Source organism: Rissa tridactyla, chromosome 3 (genome assembly GCF_028500815.1).
Source record: "Rissa tridactyla isolate bRisTri1 chromosome 3, bRisTri1.patW.cur.20221130, whole genome shotgun sequence".
Classification (NCBI taxonomy): domain Eukaryota; kingdom Metazoa; phylum Chordata; class Aves; order Charadriiformes; family Laridae; genus Rissa; species Rissa tridactyla.
The window spans coordinates 68,311,459-68,339,106 of NC_071468.1; the positions used below are offsets into that span (position 1 = coordinate 68,311,459).

The following is a 27,648-nucleotide window of genomic DNA, read 5'->3' on the forward strand; positions in this document are numbered from 1 at the left end:
GCTTCCCCTTTCCCCAGCACTTACTTGCACACTTATTAATGTCGGGATACCGTGTCCCGTAGTATCCGCTTGGACACGAGGAAAGACATACTCCGATCTGTTTCATGCCAATCCTCTCCAGAACAAAAAAGAGCCTGGGTTTACATGACAGGCATCCGTTGTAGTCAGAACATGTAGCACACCCTCCTTGGCAACCCTGGCTCACGTTAGAATGCACTGAGAAGACAAGCATCAAAAAAAGAGAAAAAAAAACAGTGAGAGAACAAGATATTAGACAAGACCATGAAATAACGGTTCCTCTGTACTTGGAAGGGTGGACCATCCACCTCTCCGACAGCTCTTAAAGATTGCTTCATTTTTTCTTGTGTCTCTTATGACCTGACATTTCATTTCAGCGATTATTTCATCTGCATAAAAATGAGAAGCTCAGCTGATGTGCTCACATCTTGCAGAAATAGCTAACAGCAAATTATATTTGAAATAGATTTTATGGAACAGCAGCATCCTAGAGAACAGTTATTTTTCTTTTAGTTCTTTTCAGTGGTTTTTCTGCCTTGTATGCACTTGTCTCAGCAGATAAATACATGTTCACTTATCTTTGCTTTTCCTAGCTGGATGATTAAAAATCAACTTAGTGTATCATTTCCTTCATTGACTAAATGCCTTTTGATTGAGTTCTGCTGTGCAGGAATATGCCCTTGTAAGATCTGATGCTAATTTGCCTTAATAAAAAGACACAGGAGAGCCATCCTTCTCACCCTCCTTCTTTCCCTGGAACGTTCTCTCTGGCATGTTTTTAATCTCTAACAATTACAACCTGATGTTCAGACTTAACTGTGGCATTTACCCTGCTCCAGTCCCAGCATGGAGCATAGGTAGGATTATATTTGCCTTTAAATTGAATTGTTCTAATTCTTCAGACAAGGAAAGGAAAACTTTTTGCGCTCACTGCTTAAGATTATTCAGTTCTTCTTTAGGGGTGTGGGGTAGCACAAAAGAGGATGCTATTGCAGACTTCTCAGGAGCAGACATGAATCAGTGTATTATTTCTCAGTCGTAGAGAATAATGTTTTGCATCTTCCTGTACTTTAGAAGTTGTTACCTACTTTTAATTCCTTCTTGGTTGCATTCTTAAATAGCAGTTGGATCTGAAAAATAAATAATCATCAAACAGCTCCAGACCCTGTCCCCTCTTTTTTTTTGGTCTCATCTTGTATGAAAAACCCAGGCATTTTTCTAAGTGTAAGTTTTCATCTCTCAACCTGACACATCTGGTTATATTTCATATGTTAGAGAAATCCAGTCCTCATTTGCAGTTGTACGTCCTATTTATAAATAATGTCTTCCTGTTCTGCCTTATCCTCAGGCCAGTGATAACTTTATAAATATGCACGTGCCATACTTTGATTGCCTATATTAGTGTTATGATTTTATTTTTATCTGCAGACACTGATAAATAGCTTGCATAAGCGATGAACTTGCTTTTGTCAGCTCCCTTCTGTGGATCCCTTGGACCACAAATCCATGGCTTACAGGTTGGAAGCCACCACTCTCTGCTAGCTCAGGGGAGTTTGCCTGGCAGCAGGAACGTTCAGGAATACCTCTGTACTTTGTTCACTCACAGTTTTGGCAGAAAAGACACAGCCCATGAATGGGAAAAGCACTCCTCTATGCTCTGAGGTTTCAATGACCAGTCCCGCAATCTGAGAAACCTCAAAGGGAGTTCAAGTTCACTTTTCCTCTTTCATTAATAGAATGAGGAATGAGGGTTATTTCACTCCGTAGGGATGAACACATAGGAGAAGAGCAAACTTTGGCCCTGCTGCAGAAAAAATAATTTCAATGAGAATATAAGAACCCAATTCTCTGTGCCCCCCAAGGAACTCACGTTGTAGAGCAACCTGGAGGAAGGTGTTTTACCACCTGAACACACTGCTACTATGAGAATAAACAGCATTCTGCATAGTGAGAAGCTGCAACTCCAATTCAGTTACCAGACTTGCTTTCGCTAGACTCTCAAAATGCTGAGCGCTCAAGAAGTAGAGCATATTTTTTTCTGAGAAGACTCCAAAGATACAGAGGATATATTTATTTTGAAATTAAGAGCCTGAAAAATTGGCTTTCTTTTTAAAGCTAAGTAAATGAAAGTGTCCTTGTCTCTCTCTCCCCTGTCTTGCGGCTCTTGTATAAAACTACTTTCAAAGGCAGACACAGTAACATGATCTAAGGAGCTGACATTATTTAAAAACTATCCGTGACTTTCCTTCATTAAATCTGACAGAAGGAAGAAAAAGCAGCTGAAGTACAAAATATTTGTCATCAAAGCTGCTATATAAAATATGGATGATCACTTTTGACGGGAAACATATTATGTGTGAGCACCTGTGACACGTCATTATGAATAGATTCTCTTGACAGAGAAAACATTACGTGCTCTGAGGTCAAGCTGTGTGTGTGAGCCCTTGAGACAGGTAATACTTTATTACCGAAAGATGATAATTCTCTATAGTTAAGATCCATTACATGGCCAATTTCCATCTCCCCTTTAACTCCAAAAGTATTAAGTATAAAATAAAGTGTACTCCTAGCCACTTTCACAATTTCTGCCTCCTTTCATGCATCCCAGATACATCTCATGCAAACAACACAGCAAAAGAAGAAAGCCTGTAGTTCCAAATGGAGAATCGTATTGTTAGTATTATGTAGCATGGAATAAGTTAAAATATGTAGATCAAACTCCATTTAAAGGTTGATTTCATGCTATGTTGTAACTCAATGTGAGAAGCAAAAAAAGCTCCCGTTCTTGGAAATGCGTAGAGCAAAATTCTTGTTGAAAAGGTAGAACTGACATTTTAAATGAAGACAGAAATTTTTTCTCTTAAAAGCTATTAAAGAGATCCTACTTTGATTGTCTCCTATTGTGCCTGGCATTTCTTGGAGCCCTGTATCTATGTAATGAAAGTGTCTCTCATTGCGTTTGCTCTGAATGCTGGGTAGAGCCTTATTCTGGCTCAGGCAAGAAGCAAAGCAAGGACAGCCAAATGCTCCAGGAACTGGTACTGTTTGAAAGCAGAGCACTGGGCTTTGTCATTGAACCTGGGAGAAAATAAATGGTGGAGGAAAAATATTTGTGTCTAGAGAATGAGATAGCATGTTTGAAATAAGGCGTCTCCAAGCTCCAGCTGAAGATCTCATTCTCGTTACCTCTCAGCCTCCTCCCTCTCTGGTTCAGATCCAGGTGCATGCCTGATCCCTGTATGTAGGGGCTGGTCCCTCCCCTCCTGCAGAGGCCAAGTGGGTTCGAAGGGATCCCAGAAGGAAACAGGGCAAACTCAGGCTCTGAAACTCCTTCCTGCCACAGGGAGGGAACTCATCACTGCTGGGTACAGAACTGGCCCTTACTACTCCCCTTTCATTGCAGCAAGGTGTTAGTGCCTGCAGATCTCAAGCACTTCAGCAACTGCACACCATAACCGTGAGGAAGCAACCAGAAGTTTTACCCTTTTTTCAGACACCGTGACCTCAAAATATAAGTGATGTGCTGCAACAAGCTGGGAACATAAACCCCATCTGGGAAATCCAGCCACAGCGCACCTGGTATAAGCATTGCTTCAAATTTCTATACTTAGGTCAATAGTAGAAATGGGCAAAGTAATGTATTTCCACTTCAAGAAATACTTTGAAGTCTACAGGTGAAAAAGCACTAGGAGAGTGTAGACCACTCCTGTTAGCCACAAGTTTTAGATGTGGTAAGTGGAGCAGAGAGACGTCCGGACTCTTGGCAGAGGGGCAGGCACTGTGGCCTCGTGGGTTAGGCACTGGCTACAGAACTAGGAGGTCTAGGCTTTAGCATTGCAAATAGGTACAAGAAATGCTCTCGCTTGTAACCGCTTCGTCTTTGGTGCTACCTGCTCCATTATACAGACAAATAGAATGAAATATAAAAAATTCTCCACAGCCCTCAGAACTGACTTCCATGAGGATGAAGTATCCTGTGCATGGGCTGTTAGGAGCAATGTCTGCCATCAGTCTGCCCTCTTGTATTCAAACGTACTTTGAGCACAGTGAAATAAGGATGGAAAACACAGCACAGCAATGGGCAAAGCGAAGGGTGGAAGCACAGAGTCCCACAGACAAGTTCTTCCCCATCACACAAGCGACAGCCAGGCCTTCTGACTCGTCAGGTACAGAGTGTGTATGTGAAGGCTCATGACTGGCTTTAGGTCCGGAATCCATCCCTCCATTTTTCTTTTTATAGAGCGTAAATACTGGATATCAGAGAAGACACTAAGTTAATCTTGAACTATTCTCTTCCCCTGCCTGGCTTTAAGCCCTTTTTGGCTTGGAAGCCCTTTTTTGTACAAACTGTTTGTCCAGATATTCGTTTTAAGCCTCATTAGCAAATGCAATCACTGGGGATTTTCCTTTCTCAGAATATTTTCCAAAGCCCTGCTTTGGAAACAATGAGTTGTGGCCTCTGTGTTAAAAATAGAAAGTTAGGGACAAGGAGCTGAATTTGAGGCTGAACTTTCAATGACAAGATGATAGGAGATTTTGACGGCATGCATCAAATAAATTCTAAAACCTTTGCAATGAAATTTTTCTATCAGTTTTACTTTATATATAGATTAAAATTTATGGGATCAAAAAAAGAAAATAAGAAAATGCGGGAGGAATCCAGGTGGATGTATGTTCTGACAGCCAGGGGAAAAGCTCAGGGTGGAAGATTCTTTGCCCACTTGCTGCAGCTGAGGTGCACTGTCTCATCACCAACCTTCAACCACAAGATGAAGTCCATTTAGAGGCTCGCTCTTGAAATGGATGTGCTAGACAAATGAAATCCATCCCTGCTAGAGAGCTGCTGCTGCTACTCCTGGTTTCTTGGGCTTGCGCATTCTCACAGGAAATATTTTCACAGCAGAGCTGTGCTGGAATTCAGCCTCCCCGGCTGGGCTGACCCTCGCCAAGAGACCCAGGCCCTGCCTCGGCTTTACCCACCGCATGGCACACATGCGGGCATTAGCCCATGTGGTGGTGGGAATTTGGGATGGGATAGCCCATGGGTTCTTGTGTTGCTTGATCGCTCCGTGCATTCACTGGTGTTTGTTTCTCTCTCTCTCTCTCTCCTGGTGCGAAGCAGCTGCCTGTGGCAGTGGCCTGAAAACAATACTTCATGCAAAGCAGAGCTACTCTTAATCATGCGGACCGTCCTTTAGGCAAACTCAAACAGCATTTGGCAGCGAGCTCTTCTAATGAGAAAGTCATTAAGGAATTCAGTTTGCAAACCACAGCGTATTTCCTCAGACTCTTTCTTGGACAGAATTTCTCTGTGTGGAAATATGTTAGAAGCAGAACAGACAATGGTGGGGCAAAAACTCTGAACCAACTTGTAGGCAACATGCAGTGTGGAGCGAGGAGAAAGCCCAGGAGTGGTGGGACAACACTGGGAGAGCAAATACACAGGGGTTTGACAAGTTTGTGTTATCTCTGCTAAACAGATTGCCAGCCTGGGCCAAGATGAAACCTGAGCTCAGTCTTGCAGGCTAAGCTCCCCTTGATCGCGTGGCCTTAAATCACCCACAGGGAGGCAAGGGACTTGACACATCATGATGGGGCAGCAGCTGGCGTCTACAGGGAAAAGAGACCCATACAGGGCAATTGCTATATTGGATTGGCCATAAGTTTTCTGGGATGCAACCGAACCAGTGGTGATAGCTGAGGAACGGGGACTCTCCATCCAGCCTCCCCTGTACCTACAGGACTCTGAGGTGGCCTGAAAGGAGAGGCAGTTGCAAAAGTTGCAAAAAGGAAATATCAGTCTAAACATCAACTGTTAAAGGCTTAATATCTTCTGTTTCTCTTTGTGATTTGTGCTTCACAAATACTTTAAAATTTCTTTCTAAGATGATGGTAGCTCCTCCAGAGATTTGCCTGACTTAAATTTTATTTCAGAGCATTGCTGCCTTCTACGGTACAAAACACATAAAAAAGAAGATCCTCAAGTGTCCTGTGTTTTGAAGGAAAAAGATCCCATAACGACTGAAAAAAAATTTCCTCAAACATCTGCCTGGCTTGACAGAATATTTTCCTCCTCAAGAGGCACTTCCCATCTGAGGGAAAAGAAACCAACCTATTTTGTTCACCAAATGTCAACAGTTCTAAAGAGCAACAGAAACATGAGCATGGGACTGTCCCACAGTCTGAGGGAGTATCCGTAACCATTCTGTAGTGGTGTCTACGAGAAAGGAGGCCCTCAGCCCAATGGCCAAGATCTCACTGGGGAATGCCTCATCATTATTAAACACATGTCTGGCAAAGTGATCCTGAAAATTAAGTATACTGGCTGCCAGAACACATTTCCCCTGAATTTGGTTAGAAAGAGCATCAACAGGCTGAAAAATCTCACCAGGGGTGCAGAGTTTTATGCAGTCTCCTAGCATCTTCAGCACAACAGAAATCAGCCACAGCAACCACAAATGGCTCCTTCTCATTCCAGAGAGTTTTGTAAATAAACTGAAAAATTCTTTTCATGGAGAGAGAAGGGAAATTGACTTTTTTTTCCCATGTACTACGGAACACCACCAAAATTCAGGGATCCAGGAAGTTTAACCAGTATAGGAACCAAAGAAGATCGCTGAGGGAAGTTGCCTTAAGCACCCTGGTAGTGATGGTAAAGGTAGGACCAGGTCACGCAATACCGTCTCACAGTCGCGCAATACCGTCTCACATCAACTTCTAAATCCTATAAGCAACTACAGATCTTACTTTTAGAGTCAGCTGTTTACAAATACCCAGCCTTCAAGGCTATACATTATGAATCTTCCCTAAAAATGGAAAACTGAATTACGTTATCTCCTCCTTATTGTCTAGATAAGAAGACCTGTTATAGAAAGGAAAGTATGGGGTCTATAAAGAATAGTAACCTAACAGTTGTGTAAGCTAGTAGTTGTATAACCAAAGTGTCATGACGCTTGTCAGACTCAGCTACTTGCAAATAAAGCATCTGTGCTGAGATGAAAAAAGGAGGTGTGAGTTTTGGAAAGAGATTATGTTTGATGCATGTATATTTAGACAGTATTTTAATACTCTAATCCTGCAAGATGCTGTCATGAAGCTCCCTGGTTTATTTTACACTGTTCGTATGCATGCAGAACTCTAAAAACAAAGTTGCCAACGTCACTGTGACTACCATGACTCCCCGGCCTCTTCCCTACAAGAGACGCATGCATCTATCAAGTAAAAAAGCACAGCTGTATATTGCACATGCTGATTCTTTGAAATATGCAGTCTTTCTGCTTGATTTTCTGCTTGATGCTAGTGTCCCATCTACCGTTTATGTGTTTCTAAAAGACCTCATTGGTGCTCGGGTTGTTCTGGTGTCAGCAGAGCCTGTCCCCCGTTTGCTTCTCTGTTTTGTTCCTTTAACATACTGGAGACTTTTATTGTTGCGTATTACACAGATGCTCGTGTACTTCCAAGCTGTATAAGGATCACTCAGCTCATACTGTCAACATTACACAACTACAGTAGCATTTGCAAGTTTCTTGTTTCCCACAGGGTCTTTTGAGACTAGAGTTTTTCTCTCAAAGTTTTGTTTCAGAAACCACAGAAAGAACAGCAGGATGTAACAGATTTTACTTTCCATGCTGGGGAGTAGGGAGAAGGGTTTAGACAGCAAAAGCCTGTAATCCCATGTCGAAGCTATGATTTTCTACTACCATGTTTACAGCGTTAAAAAATTAATAAGCCAGACAGCAAGCCAGCCCACTGCCTTGGCGTTGGTCAGATGTGCCTTTAGTCAATTACTTAATATCCTGTCAATTTTGTGTATTTTCCTAAGTGGAACTGATCAAAAGTTTGTACTGAATGAAATAATTTTTTCTGTGTAACTATTAAATTCATACCACACTGAAGCTAACTAAAAACCCAGAAGTATGTTGTTTGCTGTGGAACTGTTCTGGACTGATGCCCGCAAAGACTGAAGCAGAACCTGTCTCTTTAAATTCAAGTCTCGCATCAAGACTTGAACCCAGAGTATAGATACTAAGGAGTATCCCACTGCTGGAAGGTCTCTAAAAATTGTTTGCTACAATATGTGACAAGGGGAAACCCTGATGTGAATTTTTCGCAAAGGAAAAAAGGATAAATTCTCCAGCCTGGCCGGACCATACATCTGTCAGTGACATAAAATACTGTCCAAAATTCCAAGTTTAAATTAATGATTAAATTGCTAGCTCTGGTGACTGCTTCTCTGCTGTAGCGCGGTGTAGCGATGCATATGCTAGCAACACCCAGCAAAGGCTGACCCAACTATTTTCACTTTTCCTCATGCCATTGGGACCCATGCCAGTCTAAAAAAAAGAAGTCAAAGGTTTTTGAGTGCAAAGCATGAACAGTATGATATGAAATCAAATTCAACTCTGATGGAAAACAGACAAGAAACTTTGCCACCGGTGTGCTCGGACTTGCTGACCGAAGTCCTGGCCCACCGAAGTCAATGGCAAAACTCCTGCGAAAAGGTGGGAGTGAGGGTTTCACTAATTTGTTAATCAGCATTAGAGTAGCCCATGGTTCAGAGTACAGCTATCTGATTTTTAGAGGGCAGTGTGATTGGATAGCCTGTTTTCATTGGGATTAGAGTAATAGGACTGGCGAGATTTAAGTAGGCATCTGATTCTGGAGAAACGGACTGAGTTCAACAGCTCCACGTGCCTGGCTCTTCTTGTGAAGTAACTATGAATGGCACGTAGTTAGGGCTTGTTTCATCACCCCTTCTGCGCTGCCCTCCCTTTGAAGTCTGAGCCTTCCCCTCCCAATCGGCTTCGCTGCCTCACACGCTGACCCACATGAAAGAAATTCAGCGCTCACACCAAGCATCATTCACTTCCCCCAAACCGTAATACATCTAACATCACTGCAGTGATACACAGCAGGCAGTTTACGGTCCAGCTAAAGCCACACTAGGAAGTTTTGGAGCTGAATTATTGGGGTGCTGGTGATGAAATCAAGGCTGTCGTCCATTTTGTGCTTAAGCAGGGATACAGTTCATTTTTTATGTGGTGGTGTACCACCACTTCCCTGAGGATTTGCGCGCCAATCAGCTCAGTTGATTGCAAGAGAAAATGAATTAAAATTAATTAAAACTGGTTGTTGTTGTGTTGGGTATTTTAACGTAACATCTGTAAAAATATGTTCTTTATCCGAAAACCAAGGAAACGCTGACCCATCAAACTTTCCAGATAGGCAGATTAATGGAAAGTTTATGCACAGGCTGTATTTGAAAACAGAAACAGCAGACTGCATGGGGTTAGTGGCTGTTGTGGCCAGTTGTTGCGCAGACCCGGTGAGCTCTGGTCAGCCACGCAGCGAAATGGCCGGCAGCACCATTATGACCTCAGCAGTCAGTAAGCCAATCAACCAGAGCTTTCCCTCCTAAATTAGTTTGCTTGCACCAGTCCTATTGGGTGCCTTAGTGGTACAAAGGTTCAGGCAGAGGATGCCCTGTTGTCCCCTTGCTGCCACCTCCAGCGTAGAAGACACCCCCCAACAGCTGCTGGGTCAACGCAGGGTGAAACCAGGTCCCCCGTACCCACCTTCACCAGTGTTCTTCCCACTAAGAGGAGCCCCATGGCCACCACCTCCCTTGCAACCTAAGGCTGAAAGCTGTCAGGCTGCTCCAGCCTCTTGAGGATGCCCTGGAGAGGATGTGCAGCAACTGTGAAATCAGTTTAATTGCTTAAAGGTCTCTATGAATGTTTTGCTCCGCTCCGATGCCTGCCTGTAAGGATCACACTATAGGGGATGATGGCAATGCTATTTCACAAGGATTTTCAAATTGGGATTCATGCAAAATTGCTGTAAAATGCAAAAAATTATGAAATATTCTACAAAAAAAATTACGAAATTTTCTACAAAAGAATACTTGGTTTCAGTTATTTGAAAAAGATTTTGACAAAATTATGTCGAATCTTTTTTACAAAATATTTCTATTTTTAAACACTGATGCGTTCTAATGGAATTTTGTTCTGTCAATGATTCTCTGAGTGCCGTTATTTTGAAATTATAATAGTGACAACGTAAAGGTGATAAAGAATGGTAAGATGTAGAATTTCAATTTAAAAGGAAATTCTAAAGTAAAAAAATAAATAAACTGAGGCCACCTATTGACAATACTAGGTAAAGAAAAACAAACAACCAAAGTTATCTAATTATATATGAAATCAAGAATGAAATATCCAGGAAATTTAGAGTAGTGTTATGAGTGTTATTAAACATTGTATGGTAAGAACTAAGGTTTTGAAGCCACTTTAATGTTTTTCTACAATAGCAAAAAAAATATGGAAAAAAAAAAGCTTTATGTGTCTTTAAAACCAGTTTAACCTAAACTAAAGAAAAAACATTTGGAAAGATTAATGGTTAATTTAAGAATTATAACTTTTAGGGATGACTGGTTTCTGTTTGTCTGATATGTTCTTTAATATTGCTGATGCACATCCAAAATGATATCTGATACTTTTTATGCACATTTGAACAGGTGGTCTTAAAAATAAACTTTTGCCAAAGTATTTCACCAATGGCAATGGTAGGAGCCACGTAATTTAGGCTGGATCACAGCAGCATCCTGAGGGCACATGTTTAACCTTCCGCTGCACGTGCAAGTACAAATTTGTGAGGCACCTCTTCCTACGCAACCTGCTGCACAACAAAATGATCCGTTTGCTGTTTCGTGGCCTGAGCGAGCTGCTTTTTCAGGTGTTGGATGCCTTAGCCAGCTTGCAAAATACCCTTGGCACTTTGCAACAGTGCTCCGTTGAAGAACATTTTTCTAATAGCTACAGTAATGAGGAAGAGAGGACTGTTCAGTTCTGTTTTGTCACGCTGTAAAATAATTAAGTTAAGATGATGCAGAATAAATGATAGAAATAGAATCTGTTACTGCAAATAGAACTGTCTAATATAAGTTATACCAACAATTAGTTAGGCTTCGGTGAAAACCAAACATCCCCTAGATATTAGAAAAACATGAAATCACAGCAGTTATTTTTAAAGCATCCAATACGATGAATATTTGGCAGCTCGACTGGTGGCTAGTGGCTTGCGGCACCACTTGGTTGGGCTGCCATGAGACAGGGCTCGGATATGAGATGACCGCAACAACACCACTCCAAATGCTGGGCTGCTGCAGCAAAAAATGTGATAAAAAATGACACAAACAGATGCCAAAATGGAATAAGTGAAAGGAAAGGTTGAACTGTGCCCTAGTATGAAAACATCCTTCTTAGCTAACTGCTTGACCTCACGGAGTTGCATGAAGCAAGTCAAGCAATTTGCTTTCACAGAGAGGTGGCAGTTCCCCACAAGTACATGCCCCCGATGACAGCAAGCAAAATTGGACGTATAGGGGATTCTGTCCTGGGGTGGAGTGATGGACCCAGTTATCAACCTGTAATCTGTAGACCACAGTAAGTCTGCATAATGTTAGAAATGAGGAAAAATGGTTGTGATGGTATGGGTTCCCCACCCCCAAAGCAAACATATACACAATCCAGTACGCATAGAAAAGAAACAAACAGCATGGAAGAAAATAGGTGAACTTTCCACATCTAGGTACTTTATCTTTTCCTATATTTGAAACCCCCCTAACAGCACCGCTGAGTTATGTGCTTTTGGAGAAAGCTAGGGGTTCTTGGATTTGAAGGTTGGTGAAGTTGCCAGCTTATGGTCCCCTTCTAGCATTGGAAAGTCAAAAGTATTAGCAGTCGCATTTCCAAACCCAGGGCCTCCAGTGAGACAACTAATCTCCTGCTTCATTCCTACCTATATAACCTGAATTTCAGAGTGCCTGTGGAAGATGCAGATGGCCAGAGGACTGAAAATGCAGCTATTTGTTTAGGAGTCCAACCAAAGGATTGCTGCTTTACTTAAGAGCCAAACTTGAAAGTTTTGGCCTTGTCATCTTTGGGCTTCAATTTCTTCATCTGCAAAGGAGAAATGATACCTATCTCTTAGGAGTGTTGAGGTGTTTAATTCATGGATGTTTACAATATGTCCTCAGCTTTGGCTGAAATTCCTGGCTTGTTTGCACATGTAAGCCTTCATGTGCGATTCTGTTCCTGGCGCTACATTAAACCCTGCTTTATACGGGATTCTCTCATATACATCAGATTGTTATGAACACAACTGCCGAGCCATGGGTGCAAGTGTGGTAACAATTTGTTGTAGTCACTCGCACAACCTTTCCATGCACAGATTTCAAAGGCAGAGTGAGACAAGTTGAGAAGCCAGTTCTTTTAACTTTCTGATTTCTGCTCTGTGACTGAAGAGATTAGATTATTGGAAAACATGCTATTAGTGCTGGCTCGCAGCCAAAGGGTCTGCTATGCATTCTGCAAGGGGTGCTGTACTCGCTGTAAATTAAAGAAAAGAGCTGGGTAAGTTACTCCAGCGAGGAATGTTCCCTTTGGGAATTGTCCACAGCAAACGAGGGCTGTGGTTGGTGAGCAAAGAGCACCAGGGAGAAGAAAAATAACAAAAACGGTCAGAAATTTCAGGGAAATAAAAGAGCCTTTTTCTCCTCTACACTGAGCACCAAGTTAACAAGCTTTAGTGTTCGTTGATCCCTTTTATGCTACTTTCTGCATACCCAGACCCAATTGCAAAAAAAAAACCCTGAACAATTACTGTGCAAAACCATGCTTAAATTCCTCCCCATTTGAAAAAGCACATCAGCATATGGTTACCTTCACACATGTGTTACAGACCCCTTGACTTCAATTAGACTTAAATACCTGATTAAAATTAAGGACACATTCTTGAATAGAGGCTCTTGTGCTTGGAGCAGACACATATCTTCCTGAAGTAGGCAAAAGCCTAACTCTTAACATACTAACTTTGAAAAAATAATGCCTTGAACTTCTCAGCCATTAACTAATTCAAAGTTTAAACTATTTTTCATTTTTTAACTTTTCAATATTTTTAGGTAATTTTGTAGTGGAGAAAATGAAATATCAAATATTTTAAACATAATGACTATGTTTTCATGGTGTTCCAGAGAACAAAACCATTATTCTTTTCTCCTTTTTTAAAAGATTTAAAAAAAATAAATTCTCTTCCCTAATTCTGCAGAGAAAAGCATAGCTATGTGAATTCAAAAAGTACTACTTTAATTTATTAACTTTTTAAAATTAATGTTCATGCATTTTAAATCACTGCCATTATATCGGGGAGTAAGATTTCTACAGTGCTTGGAGTTAGCAGCCCTGTTTCTTTGTGTCTCAGCAGGAGATCCAACACAGATGACAATTTCATTGCTTTTTTAATATAAAGATTTTCAACTTTGAGATTATTGAATAATTTTATAAGGGGCTACTAAACTATACCCTGACAAGAAGGAAAACATTGCTTTGATTTCAGGAAGAATCAAATTGGTGTCCTATAAAAGGACATATTCAAAGCCTGTTCATTAATCTCTAAAGTATCTTTTTCAGCTTAAATCTGCTGTTTACTATGTAATACTTTCCATACCAACATCATATGTAACACTCCATATGGAAAAAAGCCAGTGCAACAAAGGTGTTCTCACAGAAAATTAGAAAGAGGTGTTCAAAGGGAAGCCAAGTGAAAAGCAGGCCAAATCATGAGGGAAAATGATTACAGAGCTTTCCACAGACATGTGAAAAAGAGAATATATACAATTTTTGCAAACTGTATTGTGATTTCAACCATCCTTAAAAACCCCCAAGAACATCATATAATCAAATAGCAACAGCAGCAATAACAGTAAGACTCCAAATATATATGCAGTTCTGTAGGACCTTTCACCCAGTGGTCCTCAAAGCACTTTATAGCAATGAGGTAAGAGGCAGCTCCATGATGTAAGTAAAGCCTTTAGGGGTCATTTTACCTTTCTCTTAGGTGACTGCAGCAGCTCTTTAACAACACATGTTTGGAGAAGGAACGGAATGCACCTCCTGTTTGATATCTGCTAGAACCAGTCTGAACTGAGACATTTGGGGAACCTCTGGAGCTGAAATTTTGGCCCTTACCAGCAAACCCAGCATGATTGCTATCGGCCTGATTCCACTTTGTATTGCAAGGAGGAGGCGTAGCCATCCCAATGCCCTTGCTGAAGCAATAGTTCAGTACTAGGGATCCAGAAGGGTCAGCGCATCGCCTCACTGCTGTTTTCTTCCTCTGAAGATCTCTAAGCTTTTAAGTGTCTTGATGCTACATATTGCCTGGGAGCTGCTGGTGGTAGGTGGGACACAGGCATGAGGGAAAGTGTCACTGGGATGTTTTCATGGTCTTCCTTTCCATCAGGAAAACAGTTGCTTGGTCACAAGATAGGAACAGCACTGTGGTGGACCCTGCTCCAATTCTTCTGTTATGGTTTTATAAGCAAAAAACAGCTCCGTGAAAGTTTAACACCACAAGAATTACACTGGCATAGAACAGCGCTGAGATCAGATACGTTAAAGCCTCAGTCATGCCTGTTCTTAGAGATAAAAAAGCATAGTAAGAACTCCTTCTAGCTTTGTGGAGTGTTTTCTCCAAAACCAGCCTTGCCTGAGGCATGCTATACACCACCACCTTTTTCTCCAGGCGGAAAAAATGTCAGTCTGTAATTAAGCGTTGCCCCTAAAATATCTGATGCTACTGGAATTAAAGGTAAAACAGATCAATGGACGAGTGAGTCTCAACTGCATTATCCAAGACAAATTTCAGAAAGCCTTGGTAGTTAAATCATTGCAGCCGTCTCAGGGAGGCAGTATAAACTCAGTCACATGTATGCTTCAAATCAGAGGTCAGACATCTTTCCAAGAGCATGCTGTAGTTTAACCATAAATTATTGTGCCTGAGAGAGGAACCATTGAGTGGGTCCTACAGTGTTTGTTCGGTACCTTCAGACATCCCTTGCCGCTGCGCCCCTGGCTAGGGGCTGCACGTGCTAGTGAGCCAGCCGTTTGTTAGCATTTCGCCTTAAGATAGCATCAGCAATATCATCGTTTTCTTACTCGCAGTGAGTTGTATTATGCTCATCAATCTGATTCTGATGACTTAAAAAAAGAGAATGAAATAATTGTGCAAAAAAGCAAATAGAAATGCCGTATTTTTTATATAGGCCGATCATCCAATATTTTCTTTGTGATTTGAGAACTACTCGCTTCACAGGAGTTTTCAGAAATAAAATAAACTTCAGTTTCCTTAAAACAAACTCCACATTGTTGCCTTATGAACAAAATTGGATTTTTATGTCTCATAAGGTTTCAATGTAGCATATCTGCTGGATGAGGCATCGTGTAAGCAAACAGATGGTAGGAGACTTGTTGATTTTACCACGATATATTTGTGCAGGATAGAGAAGGGGAGAATCTCAAGAAAGTATCCTTTTGATTTCACATAATTCTCTCTTGCTGTGTCTTAGTCACTTGTCTAACGCAGTTTAACATTCATATGAAATTACTGGCAAAACAAAAGAAAATTAAAAGTACCTTTTCATTTTTTGCAACCTAAACATGTATCTAAATTATTCAGCAATATGGTCTCTTCCTCAGTTTGTTTATTCTTTGTATCAGAGGAAATTAAGAAAGCACTAATAAATTAGTATTTTAAAGAGGATGCAAAGATGGAATGTTTTTTCATGTAAAAATGGAGTGAAATGATGGAATGCTTCTCCTCTTTCAAAAAGCAGAAGGAATAACAAGCCAAGTTATTTACTGTTTCTGTCTTTTCTGCACTACAGCATACATTCCACTTTGTTTCTTCAAACTAGCATCTGGGAGGAGCGTTTAAGGTATTGTCTTATACTGAACTTGGAGACAACATTACCTTAAACAGCACATTCCCTCAGCCAGCATGGCTGTGCGCAAAAGAAGAAAAATTACCTTTATTATTATAGCTTCTCTTTTTACACTTTTCTTTCATCCCTATTGCGCTGCTCTGGACTAGATCCCCCCTCCCACTGGTGCCGAGGTATGCATTCACTTCTGGGCTAAGTGGCTGTAAAGTTCTTCTATTCTCAATCAGCAGTTGCACACTCAAATTGCATGGGCTTATACCGTAACCAACCACGTGGCAATGGAATAGCAAATTTGGAGAAACAATTGTTTTCATTGTGATCGTTACATGGTAAGAGAAATGGGAATGGCCCACAGCACCACAAACTTGAGGAGAAACTATATCCCAACAACCCCCCTGAAATGAGGTATAATTAAAATATCTTCTGCCCTTCAACATTCAAGCATGACCCCAGAGTATGAATTAAGAGCTCTGGAGGTTCAGTTCCCTTTTATCTGTATTTTAGCACCTCTGAAAGATTTTTATCTAATTTTAAAAATTAAGGTGCCTGCACTTAGGGACCCATGCTGGGATTAATCTCCCCTGGTTGTAGGCACTGAAGATTTGGACATCCATGATTGACCCAGCTGTCCAGGCTTCTCAAGCATCAGCATGGGTCTTGTTGGGTTTAACTCTTCTATGGACAGAGAGGGGGAGATCCTCTGGGCTTGGGCACATCAGACTTTGCAGTCTTTGGAGGCAAACAGACACTTCTGCGGCTCAGTCCATCGCAACTATCTTAAACCTCTGCCTGAGGGTGAGATGGCCTGGGAATTGCCATGTAATGTCCAATGACTAGCTCAGTTGTTGGTGTTTATGCTTTCGATGCCTGCAGTCAAGGGAGATGTTCAAATTATTTATTTGGGTCAAATGTCACTGTCCTGTAAAAATCAACAGAGCCCTGCCAAATTATGCAGTGGAAGATTTGTTCCTTGAGGTACATAAGAGGTCTGACCACCTGGACTTCAGAAAGATTTGCCACCTCCTTTTCACTTTTTGAAAAATTATGACAATGCCCTCTTGCAAACCTGTCAAGAGGATTAATATGAAAAAAGAACTGATATTTGTACAGGTTATGAAAGGTGCATTCTTGATGCTTCTTCTTATTGTTTTTATATTAAGATGAATGCAGTCACATAGGGGAGTTTTGTGCAGAACATCTCCAGTTGCTCTCAGCTATCCAAGCCCACTAGCTTAGAAACACTCGTTGCTAATGTTCCTCTTCCTTGAAGAGACCACCTAGTCTGCCCCTTTGTAGCTTTTCTAGAGCATGAGCATCTCTTCTACCTGACTTCCCAAAGCTCCCATACATGCACACATGGAGATACAGAAGAATATAAATCGCCTTACATCCTACCTGACATTCTTTATCCTTGCCACTGTCAAGAAGCTCAGGACAGTTTCCTCACTCTCTCCCCCTGCTGGCTACTGGCTCTGGAGGTGGAAGAGCGTTGTCACCTGGAAGCCTATAAACAAGTTCAGAAAGACCAAGGCCTAAAGAAGACTTCATGGCTTTCTGTCTCCTGCTTTCAGACATGAACGATGTGTGGTGCAAGGCCAGACCCAGCCTGTAGCAGTCATTCTCTGGCAGACAGCTACTAACTTCAGCCAAATGTCAGAGGTGGCCCTGCCTCAGCAGCACCTCAAAAAATGTACTGCACCCACTGGAGGCCAGCACATCGCTGCCGGTGTTTCGAGTCCATCTCGTACTTGGGAACAGGTGATAACAGCACCTTTACTTCATTTGTGCTGGGTACTAGTTGACAGTGCAGAGGGGAAGTAGGAGCAGATGTTATCTTCCTCTTCACACTTGACACCAGCTGAGCATCTGAACTAGCGAGGAGGTTGTTAGTAACTTCTCTTACCACCATGCTTTCTGTTTAATTTGCTGAGGTCTGCTTCAGGTGATCACAAGGATTGTATCTTCCCCTTTTCTTTCTCTGGGGAACCTGCAGCACCAAACTTTACCTTAACAAGTTTCATCCTTCTTCCCTGCTGTAACACTGAATCCAGCAACTCCATAAGCCACAGTCAGTGATGGGAATACCCGACAAGTCGGCATGTTCCTGCTCAGCAGCTCACACACAACTCTCCCAGTTACCCAGCTTGCTTTTTATTTATTTCCTCAGAAAAAGATATAAACTTGCATACAGAAAATGGTGACTCTAAATTTGAAAAGTCAGATGCGGCTATGGAACTAAAATGAAAGGATGAACAACTCAGATAACTCCTAGAGACTATGTAGACATTTTGTTTAAGGTAGGGGACAGGAAAGTAGAAAGGGGCTGCTAGCTTAAAAAAAATTATGCCTTACATGCATTATTTCTGAATATCAGACATACCACCCTAGCAAAGCATCATGATGGCCTGGATAAGCCACAGGCCTCTCTGCTTGCAGGACCTAACTGGTGCAAGGTGGACACCACAGCCAAGCCTTGTGATCCATTTTTAACCTCTTCTGTATTGGAACCAGCACACTCTACTCACCATGAACTGACAATACGTAATGCAATTTAAACGGGGAAAAAATCAGAATCACCAGCCTTTGTTGGGAGAGAAAATTCTGCTATGATATGCACATGCATAGACGTATAACTGCTGTTCACTGTGTTCCTAGAATATCGTGTATTTTTTCAGCAAAGAAATTGGCTAGAGTGTAGATGCCTTTATACATCTTCATTCATCTCAGTTTTTTGTAAACATGACAATTCTTCATATATTTTGGGGTGGGAGGGGGCTTGGCGGTTTTGTGTATTTTTTAAATGTATGTATTTTTGGGGCAGAGCAGAGAAAGGCAAAGTCCAAACTGGGGCTCTGAGTATTCAGCCTGATAGAGATCATTTAAAATACATCAGTCGGGATAGCACACTCTACCCGTTGCTGTCTAGAAGATTTGCAAGCATGGTGCACACACTACAGAATGCTGTCTCTGCACTGATTATTTATAATGATAACACACTGATGCTCAGATTACACTGTGTTCTGGCTGCTGCCTTCTATCTTGCCCTTTCCTACAAGCAGCCTAGAGGTAGGACTTTCACGCGCGTTTGTAAATCGCCTATTGCTGCAAACATTAATAAGAGCTATCACTTAGGAGCAGTTACTTACACTTTGTTTAATCTCTAATGGATTCTTCTAAATATTTACAGTAGAACAGTTGTCAGACCAAATGCTGGAAATTACTGGCAACCTCCCAGCAGCCAAAAAGGAAAGAGAAGAGAAGTGAAAAGGAACCCACTCGTCGTTGCATTCTTATGTGGGGTTTTAGTAAGTCAGGGTCTGCATTCTGTAATTTGGTGGCACTGAGCAAGGATGGTCCAGACAATTGTGTGTGCACCAGCCTCGAGTTGTGCCTCAGCCACGTAAAACTGCCTCTGTTCTTGCTAATCTTGAGGGAAGTGACTGTTTGCTTTGCAGACCCTGAAGTGAATAAAGTGTCTGAAAGGCCAGTGGGTGCTCCACCAAGAGGTGGAGGAGATTCCAGCTGTTTGGGGGTGTCAGCGTAGCGCACAGTGCTGTTTGCTGTTGGCTGCATTGTGCCCTACACTTGGGCGGACTCTTGGCTGTTAGATCTGGAGCCTCCAGTATTCCTCTGTTTCTGTGGCTCCCTGGCACAGGCTGATTGCAGGCATACGGACAATAAAAAAAAAAAAGAAAATGAAAAGCTAAGACCATGAGGCTGAAAGAAAGCCTTTGGTGGGCTTCACCTCCACAGCCTCTGAAGTTGCCTGGCTCTGATGTGCAAGATGTGTGTGAAGAAGGTGTGGAGGAGGAACAAGAGGATGGACAGCAGTGGGAGCCTGTGGCTCCTGGGAGGAACCTGGTGCCAGCAGCAGCTGGCTGACAGATCACCCACCAGGCTAGCCACCTGTGCCCAACAAATGGAGCCCCCGGACAGGGCAGAGGAGGGTACAGCAACTGAATCGCTGCTTCACAGCTGGCAGAAGTGCCAGCGCATGGGAGGGGGACCTGGGACAGGAGGCACTTGTGTGGCTTGCTGTCTCTCACTGGGACACAGCAGGTCTGCACTTACACAGAAAGGCTTGAAGGATTGTTGTCTTGCTCTGGAAAAATTCCCATTTATTTGAAAATGAGAGCTTTGCCTGAATAAGGATCTCCGAATTTACCCAGATATAGAAGTTTTTTGTAGTATTGGCTATTGTAAGGGCCTGTCCTGATTTTGAGATGTGTGTGTATGCGCGCGTGCGTGTGTGTGTGTGAGTGTGTCTATGAATGCATGTGCGAGAGGGAGAGAAATCTCACTGCCTAAAACTGTTCTGCCAAGATAAACTTTGGAGCATTTTATAAATTAACTCTGCTCTATGTGTTTATTTTTCTTTTGGAGATTCTAAAAGGAGACTGTTCAACTCATCTTATTAGGGGCAGCATATTTTTTTAAAGAGAAAAATAAGTTCCTACTCTGCACTGGAAAGTATTTGCTATTTTCAGCTAAAAGTATTCTTTCCTTCTGACCTGGCATATTAGATAAGATTTATATTTCTGACCTGACATTAGGTAGTTAAGATTTATTCTTCTATATTAACTTTACTGAGCTTGCAAGCTATTCATTTACAGCATAGGGAATATATTTATGGCAGAAGCAAAGAAAGTTCACTACAAAGTAGTAAAATATGTTATTAGGAGTGTCCCATAGACTGATGAAAATTGTGAGTACCCTTGCAGCTGGCTCCCTTCTGGCTCTTTTTTCCTTCTTTGTTATTTCAACTTTAAAACTTGAATTTGAAGTCAGTTTCGATGGTGAATAACTTAAAAGAGTCCAGATGATTCTAATATATCCGCATACATATACGTACGCATATGCTGTGATTGAGAGGTGCAGGGAAGGGGATAACAAGTGACTTGAATTCTCTTCGCGTTCTGCTGGCAGTGACCCAGGCATAAGTAACGTTGGACCTCGCTCTCCTGCCAGTATAAATCAGGAGGGACTCCACTGAGGTATAAAGCTGGTGTGTGAGTGAGAGCTGAATCAGATCTAGAGCTTTCCTAAATCCAAAGGTGTGGGCCCAGGCAATCCGTTAATGTCCACTTGACTTAAAGAGGGGAACCGCAGACTATGATGGAAACCTGGAAGCACTTCAAGCCTCTATAGACAGAAAGTTGGAAAGTTAAAGGCCTCCTATTGAAATCAGTGACAAAACCTCCCATTAACTTCAATAGGAACAGAATCAGGCCCTAGGAATGGCCGGAAGCCAAAGAACTGGATGGCTCAAGAAATAGGTAATAGGACCTGATGACTTTCACCAATAAATCACCCGTGCAAACCTGGCCGTGCTTGGTTTAGACTCAAAATTGCTTTCATCTGATGTTTGTTTGAAACTGTATGCATTGTAAAACCTTCAAGAAGAACTGGCAGTCGTGATAGCTGTCTCAGCAAGAGGCCGACGACTGGACAGGGTGTGGTATCTCCTCTGTCCCAACGTCATCAGAGGGGGTCCATCTTAAAGAGACACGAGAACCACCGGCCTGCCTATAGAGAGAGCAGTGCTTGGGCTCTGCTGTTAACCAGAGGTTTTCTATTTCAGAAACTGTCAGACTAACTCTGTAAATCCACTTAGACTGAATATACTGGGGGAGGGGGTTATGGCTCCAAAGCAAGCCAAGAGGAGGAGTAGATATTTCCATTTGTAGACATTATTCAACTGCTGTCACAAGAGAGAATAGAGATGTGCAGAGCTTTGAGGAATTAAATGTGTCAGAGAAAGGGCTTGGCGTAGGGAAAGTTAGGACCATCAGGCATTACGAAAGCTGGGAATTGCTTATAGAGAGCAGCAAGCAGTGCTGCACGTTGCAGTTCGGCTGATGAACTCCGCTGCCCATCCCTTCTGCAACACCGCGTTGCTCTGCAGCTGAGGAGAAGGATCTTGTAAGTTGTACCAAATTGAGGCCAGTTGCCCTGCCGTCCATCATGGCACCCCCTGACAAAGTTGTGGGGAAATGTAAAGCATTATGGACGGGACATTCACCTCCCCCCAATATTTTTGCAAAAAGTGAACTTCTTCTGCTAGTCCCAGAAGGGCCCTGCACTGCTGCTTGGAAAGCAGTAGACCAGCTGGGTGAATATTTTGGTATCTGTGCTTGGTCAAACAGCCATAGCCATGTTTGATGTCAACTGACACATTCAGAATAGTTCACCACTTTCCAGGCTCCGACCTTCATATTTTTGTATTTGATAGACCACAGGGCTACGTACTCTGTTACAGTATGCAAACTTTTCCAGCTCCTTCCTTACTTCTACCAGGCCATGTCTGACAACGGCTCCAAGGATTCACATCTTTTTGTATATGCAAAGATTCATAGCTTGTTTATACAATCTGTCTTTGTAAATCAAAGAAGCTGTTCACTGCTTCTTTTCTCTCACCAGGAAACCCACTGCTATCATCAAGTCATCACACCACAGCTCAAGGGCATCCGTTCTCTTTCCACCATTTCTCCTCAGAAACCTGGGCTCAGAAGTGTGAGTCGCGTGTGGCTTGGCATCAAAAGGGAAAAGTCTGCTGAGGAGGAAACTTGCTAATAGGTACGAATAGGGGAGCGAGGGAGAGGGAACACTAAGGGAGTGTTCCTTTGGGGTGACACTAAGGAAGAACAGGAATTGATAGGACAATGAGAAAAAAAAAAATTTAAAAAATCGTTTGACAAAGGGCACTTTATCATATACCTTACATAACACTGTTGCGTGTGAATTCTGGTGTGTCTGCTCTGGTTCACTACATTCACCTGCTAGTTCTGGTTTCCAGTGGGCTTGGGTTGGATCCAGGCATGTTATGCATAGTGAGGAGGACGTGGACCATGCCTGTATTAAATCAGGCGGCCTAATGGTGCTGATCTAGAGTTCCTCTACCACTTGCCACTTCAGAAAATGCAGCATTTCAGGTCTATCCCTCTGCTCACTCATTTGGCTAGTCTGGTTTGCTGTATTTTCTCACTCTGCAAATTACTTCAGTCAGTACTTTGAGAACTAGTTCCCAAATTCAATACCTGTAGGAAGAAAGGGAAGAGGGAAGCTTGACAACTGTAACTGAGCATATGGCAAAGTTGGAGAAAGCTCATGAGTGCTGGGCAGGGTGAATAAGGACAGCATGGGGAAAGCAGTAAAAGTATCCCTCCCACACTTTTAAGTGGCAAATTGCAGCTGTTCTCTTGGAAGACACAGTGGAATACCCTCGCGACCTTTACCGGCACCTCGGGAAGAGAAGCGCAGATTGCATTGCTGCTCCTTTTCTTGGTGAGTGAGAACAAAAATCACCCACCAACTATCATGTTTTTTTAATAGCCTGTATAAACATTTAGGCTGGATTCTGAGCACATGCAAATTTTCTGCTGGCAGAACTCTGTGAGTTATTTGCTTCCTGACACGAGTTCTAACTAGAAGCAGAATCAATCCCTTAACCTTTATGAGATGTTTATTCTGCCTAAAACAACTCCCATTAAAAACAATGCAGAGGCTCTAATTGAAAACCTTGTGTTAGTCGGGCATGTGCCTTACGATTGTGACATTTCTGTTCTCTGATAAAAGGAAGGAATATTAACTTTTCTTGCTGTTCCCTCAGCAGACTCACAGATGCAGGCACACACATACACCCGTACACACGAACTACCGCTGGAGAACATCAGCAGTAGTGCTGCTGGATTGCCACGGGGGCAAGGAAAGATGCTTCTTCTCTAGCACCACCAACTTCCCCTGCCCAGAGCCCAGCTGAAGGAACGTTATTTTCCTCCTTATTGGCTGAAGAAAATTTCCAGCTTTGTGATACACATCATATGGAAAGCCATAAAGGTTTCACCTGTATACACCCAAAAAGGGAAGGGTCCATATAACTTTCTAGGCATGCCAGGCTCAACAGAAAGAGGATCCCCTACCAAGCTTCCCATGCCTTTTTTTTTTTTTAATTTAGTGTTTGATTTAACCTGTATAAAACTAATGATTTCGTTTTCCGTGACTAAACAGACCATAAGAAGTGGGAGAAGAGATGGAGTTTTCAAATAAAACAAAGGGCTTTGTGTGGCTTGAAATAAAATTTCCTCTGTCTGCGGTTATTGGTGTCCTTCAACCTGTATTTTAAGACAATCTCAAAGTGAAAATACTTTAAGAACCTTTAATTCTTGCTTGTGTCTGTGTGAAATTGTATGTATGTATCTGAACGTGTATATACAGGTCCAGATATGAATGTGTAGGGGAGAAGGCAGAGACGACTAAATGTATGAGCATTTCCATTATTTTTATTTATCATTCATATTTTAAATTTAATAATTTTTGTTTATGGTTTATCAAATGTTTTTAAATTTCCCATCAAAATTATGAATTTTGTCGATATTTTATCAATATTGTGACCCTGCACTTTTGGTAGGTTTACTGTTTTCTGACACCTTTGCCTAGTATTATATATGCTGATGGTCAAAAAGGTCTTTTTAGCACATCATGGGCTTGAGTAAATGAGTTTTTCCAGCTCTAGGACTACAGCTGTAGGCTTAGGGGGTTCCAGGGGATGAAGTATGTAAGCCAGAGAAGGCTTATGTAGGAGTGAGGGAGTGTGCAATGGAAGATTCTTCTTCTGAATAAGCTCTCTTATATGCAGTACTGTAATTTCTGTGGCTGATCTTTTTTGGACAAGATGTGTCCAAGGTCCATGCAGACTTCCAGTTGGAAAACACAGGCCCTTTTTGGTGCACACAGCAGTAACCACAGTCAATTAGGGAACCAGGGTGGAAGGCTCAACCAGCAAGTTCCATAGATGAATAACTTATTTTTCAACAAATTATGCAAGGCTTCAGAAAAGACTGTATTTCATAATGCTTGGTGGTCTTTTTGTGGTAGCTATCATTAGAATGCTCTTTTTTTACATAATCAATGAAGCATGGAAATGCAAGAGAAGACTACTCTTTTTGATCAATCTATTTTGTCTGGACACAGGTGTGATTTATGCTGAGGAAGAAATGAACTTTGCTCACTGGGTAGCTGGGAAAAGATGTGATTTCAGAAAGAGGTGAATAACCTCTTCTGAATAAACTCACCTCAGAAAGAGGTGAATAACCTGTCCTCGTCTTGAAAGCGTACAGTTTAGTTTCCTTTGTGGCCAGCCAGATCCTGGCAAATAGGAATAAGACCCCCCCACTCCATTCGCTCCCCACCCAGTGCTTCTAACCTCCATAAAGCTTGGGAAGACTTGTGTTCATCGAAGTATCCAGCCACAGTACATAGAAAAATGGTAAAAGAAAGACTATTTGAAACCTCCTCCACAATCGTCATGTCCATGGGGTGACCGAGTCCACTTTGACCTCTAAGAGACCACAAAACCATAATATATGTCACCACTTGTTACATTATTTCCTGAAATATACTGAACACAAAGTTAATAATGTAACAGATTACTTGTTCTAAGACATAAATTTGAAAGATGGGGGTTTAAAATGTGATTAGCATCTCAGTGAATTACTCAGATGGAAGAACACCGTACCCAGTCATGGAAGAGAATAAGCATCCTCAAATCATGCTAATTTTATAGGTTGTCAGCAGAAATAAATGATGCCAACAGAGAAAGGGAAATATTTTTGTCCACAGTCTGTCCAGGGGAACTTGGTTTTATATTTACTTGTTTCTCAAAATAGCTTTGGTCTTTTCTTAGGAAATAATATATGGCTTAAGCAGCCATATGGATGTCCTCTTGCTGACATTGATTCACAACTGAATCCTACCGAAAAATTCTTACACCACTGAAGCTTCCCCTTAATGGGTAGCTTAAATACCACATTTAAGTTGTTTCGTTTCTAAAGCCAGGGCCTTGGGCTTAAAAATGCTTGTCCAGGACATAGCATAAGTTATAAATTCTACTCTAGTACAGAATTCTACTTTTGCTTTGAATAAACCCCCAACTCTGAAACTCGTTAATTGCTCAACTTTTTATAAAATATAAACACAAAAGACGAACGTGTGACTTCATTTTGGACTGCAAAACAGAAACTGTTTTTCTGCAAAATACCAAGTCGTGTAATTTGTTTACCTTTCCTGCCTTCAGGATCTTGTCTATTAGATTTTATGACATCCGTGGCCATCACGCTCAGCACAAGGAGGTCTCATCTTAGTTGATTGTTTTCAGTTCTGTATTATACTAAAAATTTCTGGAATCTTCATCCATCTCCATGTATTTGGTAAATACATGCACTTAACGTCTTCTGACTCCCATGTTAAATAAATATCCTTGGGTTCCTTTCTTTTGGAGGCATAATTCTTCACTAGGCAGTGTAACATAAAGTAAAAGAAAACCAGCAACTCCTTATTCAGTGGCATAGAAAAAAGTGAAATTAATTATGAACATTCTAGGAAAGGGAAACAAGGTTATGAAACACTTGCCGACGCTGGTGTTTGTAATCTTCATGAATAAGCAATGCAATAATGCAGGACAAGTGTGCGTGGGAGGCGCGCTCTGAAGAAACTGGCTGTTTTCCTCTCTCTGACCAGTTGAGCTGTTATGAATAAAAAATGTTGTTGCTAAAGAAACCTGTAATAAATCCTGTTGGGAGTATTATATGTGCTGATAACATACATAAACTTTGTAAACATATTAAAGTGTCAGGTTTTAGTAGCTCTGGTTCGTGTGGATGTTTGTAAAAGTTAGTCGAGAAATGCAACGGAAATCTTGTTCCACCAGCTGGCTGCTCCTACATTTCTGGTTCACATGAGAGCCTTCTCCTCTCCCTTCCCCTTGAAACAGAAGCTCACTTTGTAGGGAAAATGAGGAAAAAAGGCTCAAGCCCTACCTCTGCTGTAACTTCCCAGCAAAACACTACCACCAGAGAAGCTGTGCGCCGGGTGAGTTGGTTGGAGAGACGTGGGGTGGGTGTACTGGTGCTTGATAAAGGATTTATGCTCTTCTGAACAACCCTGCTTTGTGTAGCGATGCCCTCCATCGACGCCTCCATCAAAGTACAGTTGGCAGCCCTGAGCGAGGCACTTAAGTTGCCTTTCAGTAAGTGGGAAGAGTTGGGCGCCTCCAAAAGGGCCTGACAAAAAACCAGCACCCTGAGCAAGGGATTCTCAGCCTAGTCATGGGGAAATGCTGGGGTCAGAAACTGTCTCAAACCCTGGCGGTCCAGGGGTTTTAGGTGCCCTGGCACTGCTTCACAGCCCTGCGAGCCAATATATTCTTTAACAAAAGAAAGGAGACTTCATTCTTTTCTTTAGAAACACACCAAGAAGGGAGCAACAGCCTTGCTGCCCTTAATGTATCCAAAACCTTAGCAGCTAAAATATTCAGCCAGGAGTTGAAAATCTAAGTCTTCTACCCAGCATGACTCTAGCCTGTGGTGATCTGCTCTAATAAACTGACTTTTTATCACCTGTATTTGCTTGTAATCTCAGGTCATTTGCGTGCACCCATTTTAGGTAGCACAGAAGAGGAAGGGGCTCGAAGGGGCCCGTGTACGGGATCAGGCGCGTGCGTGCCTATGTTCCAGTGTCAGTGAGCAATCGCCTGCAGAGTCCTGTGCTCCCTGTGGAAGAATTTTGTACTGTTATTTTTATTATTTGTTACGATTTATTTATTGTCTTTTTTACACAGGGTTTCTCGGAGAAAATCTCAAAGTCTCTGCAGAAGGGACCTGAGCTTAGAAGCCTCCCTTGCCAGATGGGCGCTCAATGTCATTAAGGTGAAGTCTCACGTTAGAAATGACAAAACATCTGAGAAATGCCCGTGCGTCAAGGGTGAGGTGGCAATTAAGCAGGGCTTTGAAGGTGAGGGACTCAGGTGTTTAAATCCTGCCCCAGACACACCTTAGGCACCTAAGTCCTGTTCT

At 42.0% G+C, this 27,648-nt stretch overlaps 1 protein-coding gene across 2 annotated transcripts in view; it reads right to left on the reverse strand.

The window, feature by feature from the left end:
- RSPO3 (R-spondin 3) overlaps positions 1–27,648 on the reverse strand; it is a 60,788-nt gene that overhangs the window by 25,638 nt on the left and 7,502 nt on the right. For both annotated transcript variants that reach the window (XM_054197185.1, XM_054197184.1), the window contains exon 2: positions 25–216. In XM_054197185.1, coding sequence (XP_054053160.1) covers positions 25–216 — 192 coding nt within the window. The remainder of the gene's footprint in view (positions 1–24; positions 217–27,648) is intronic.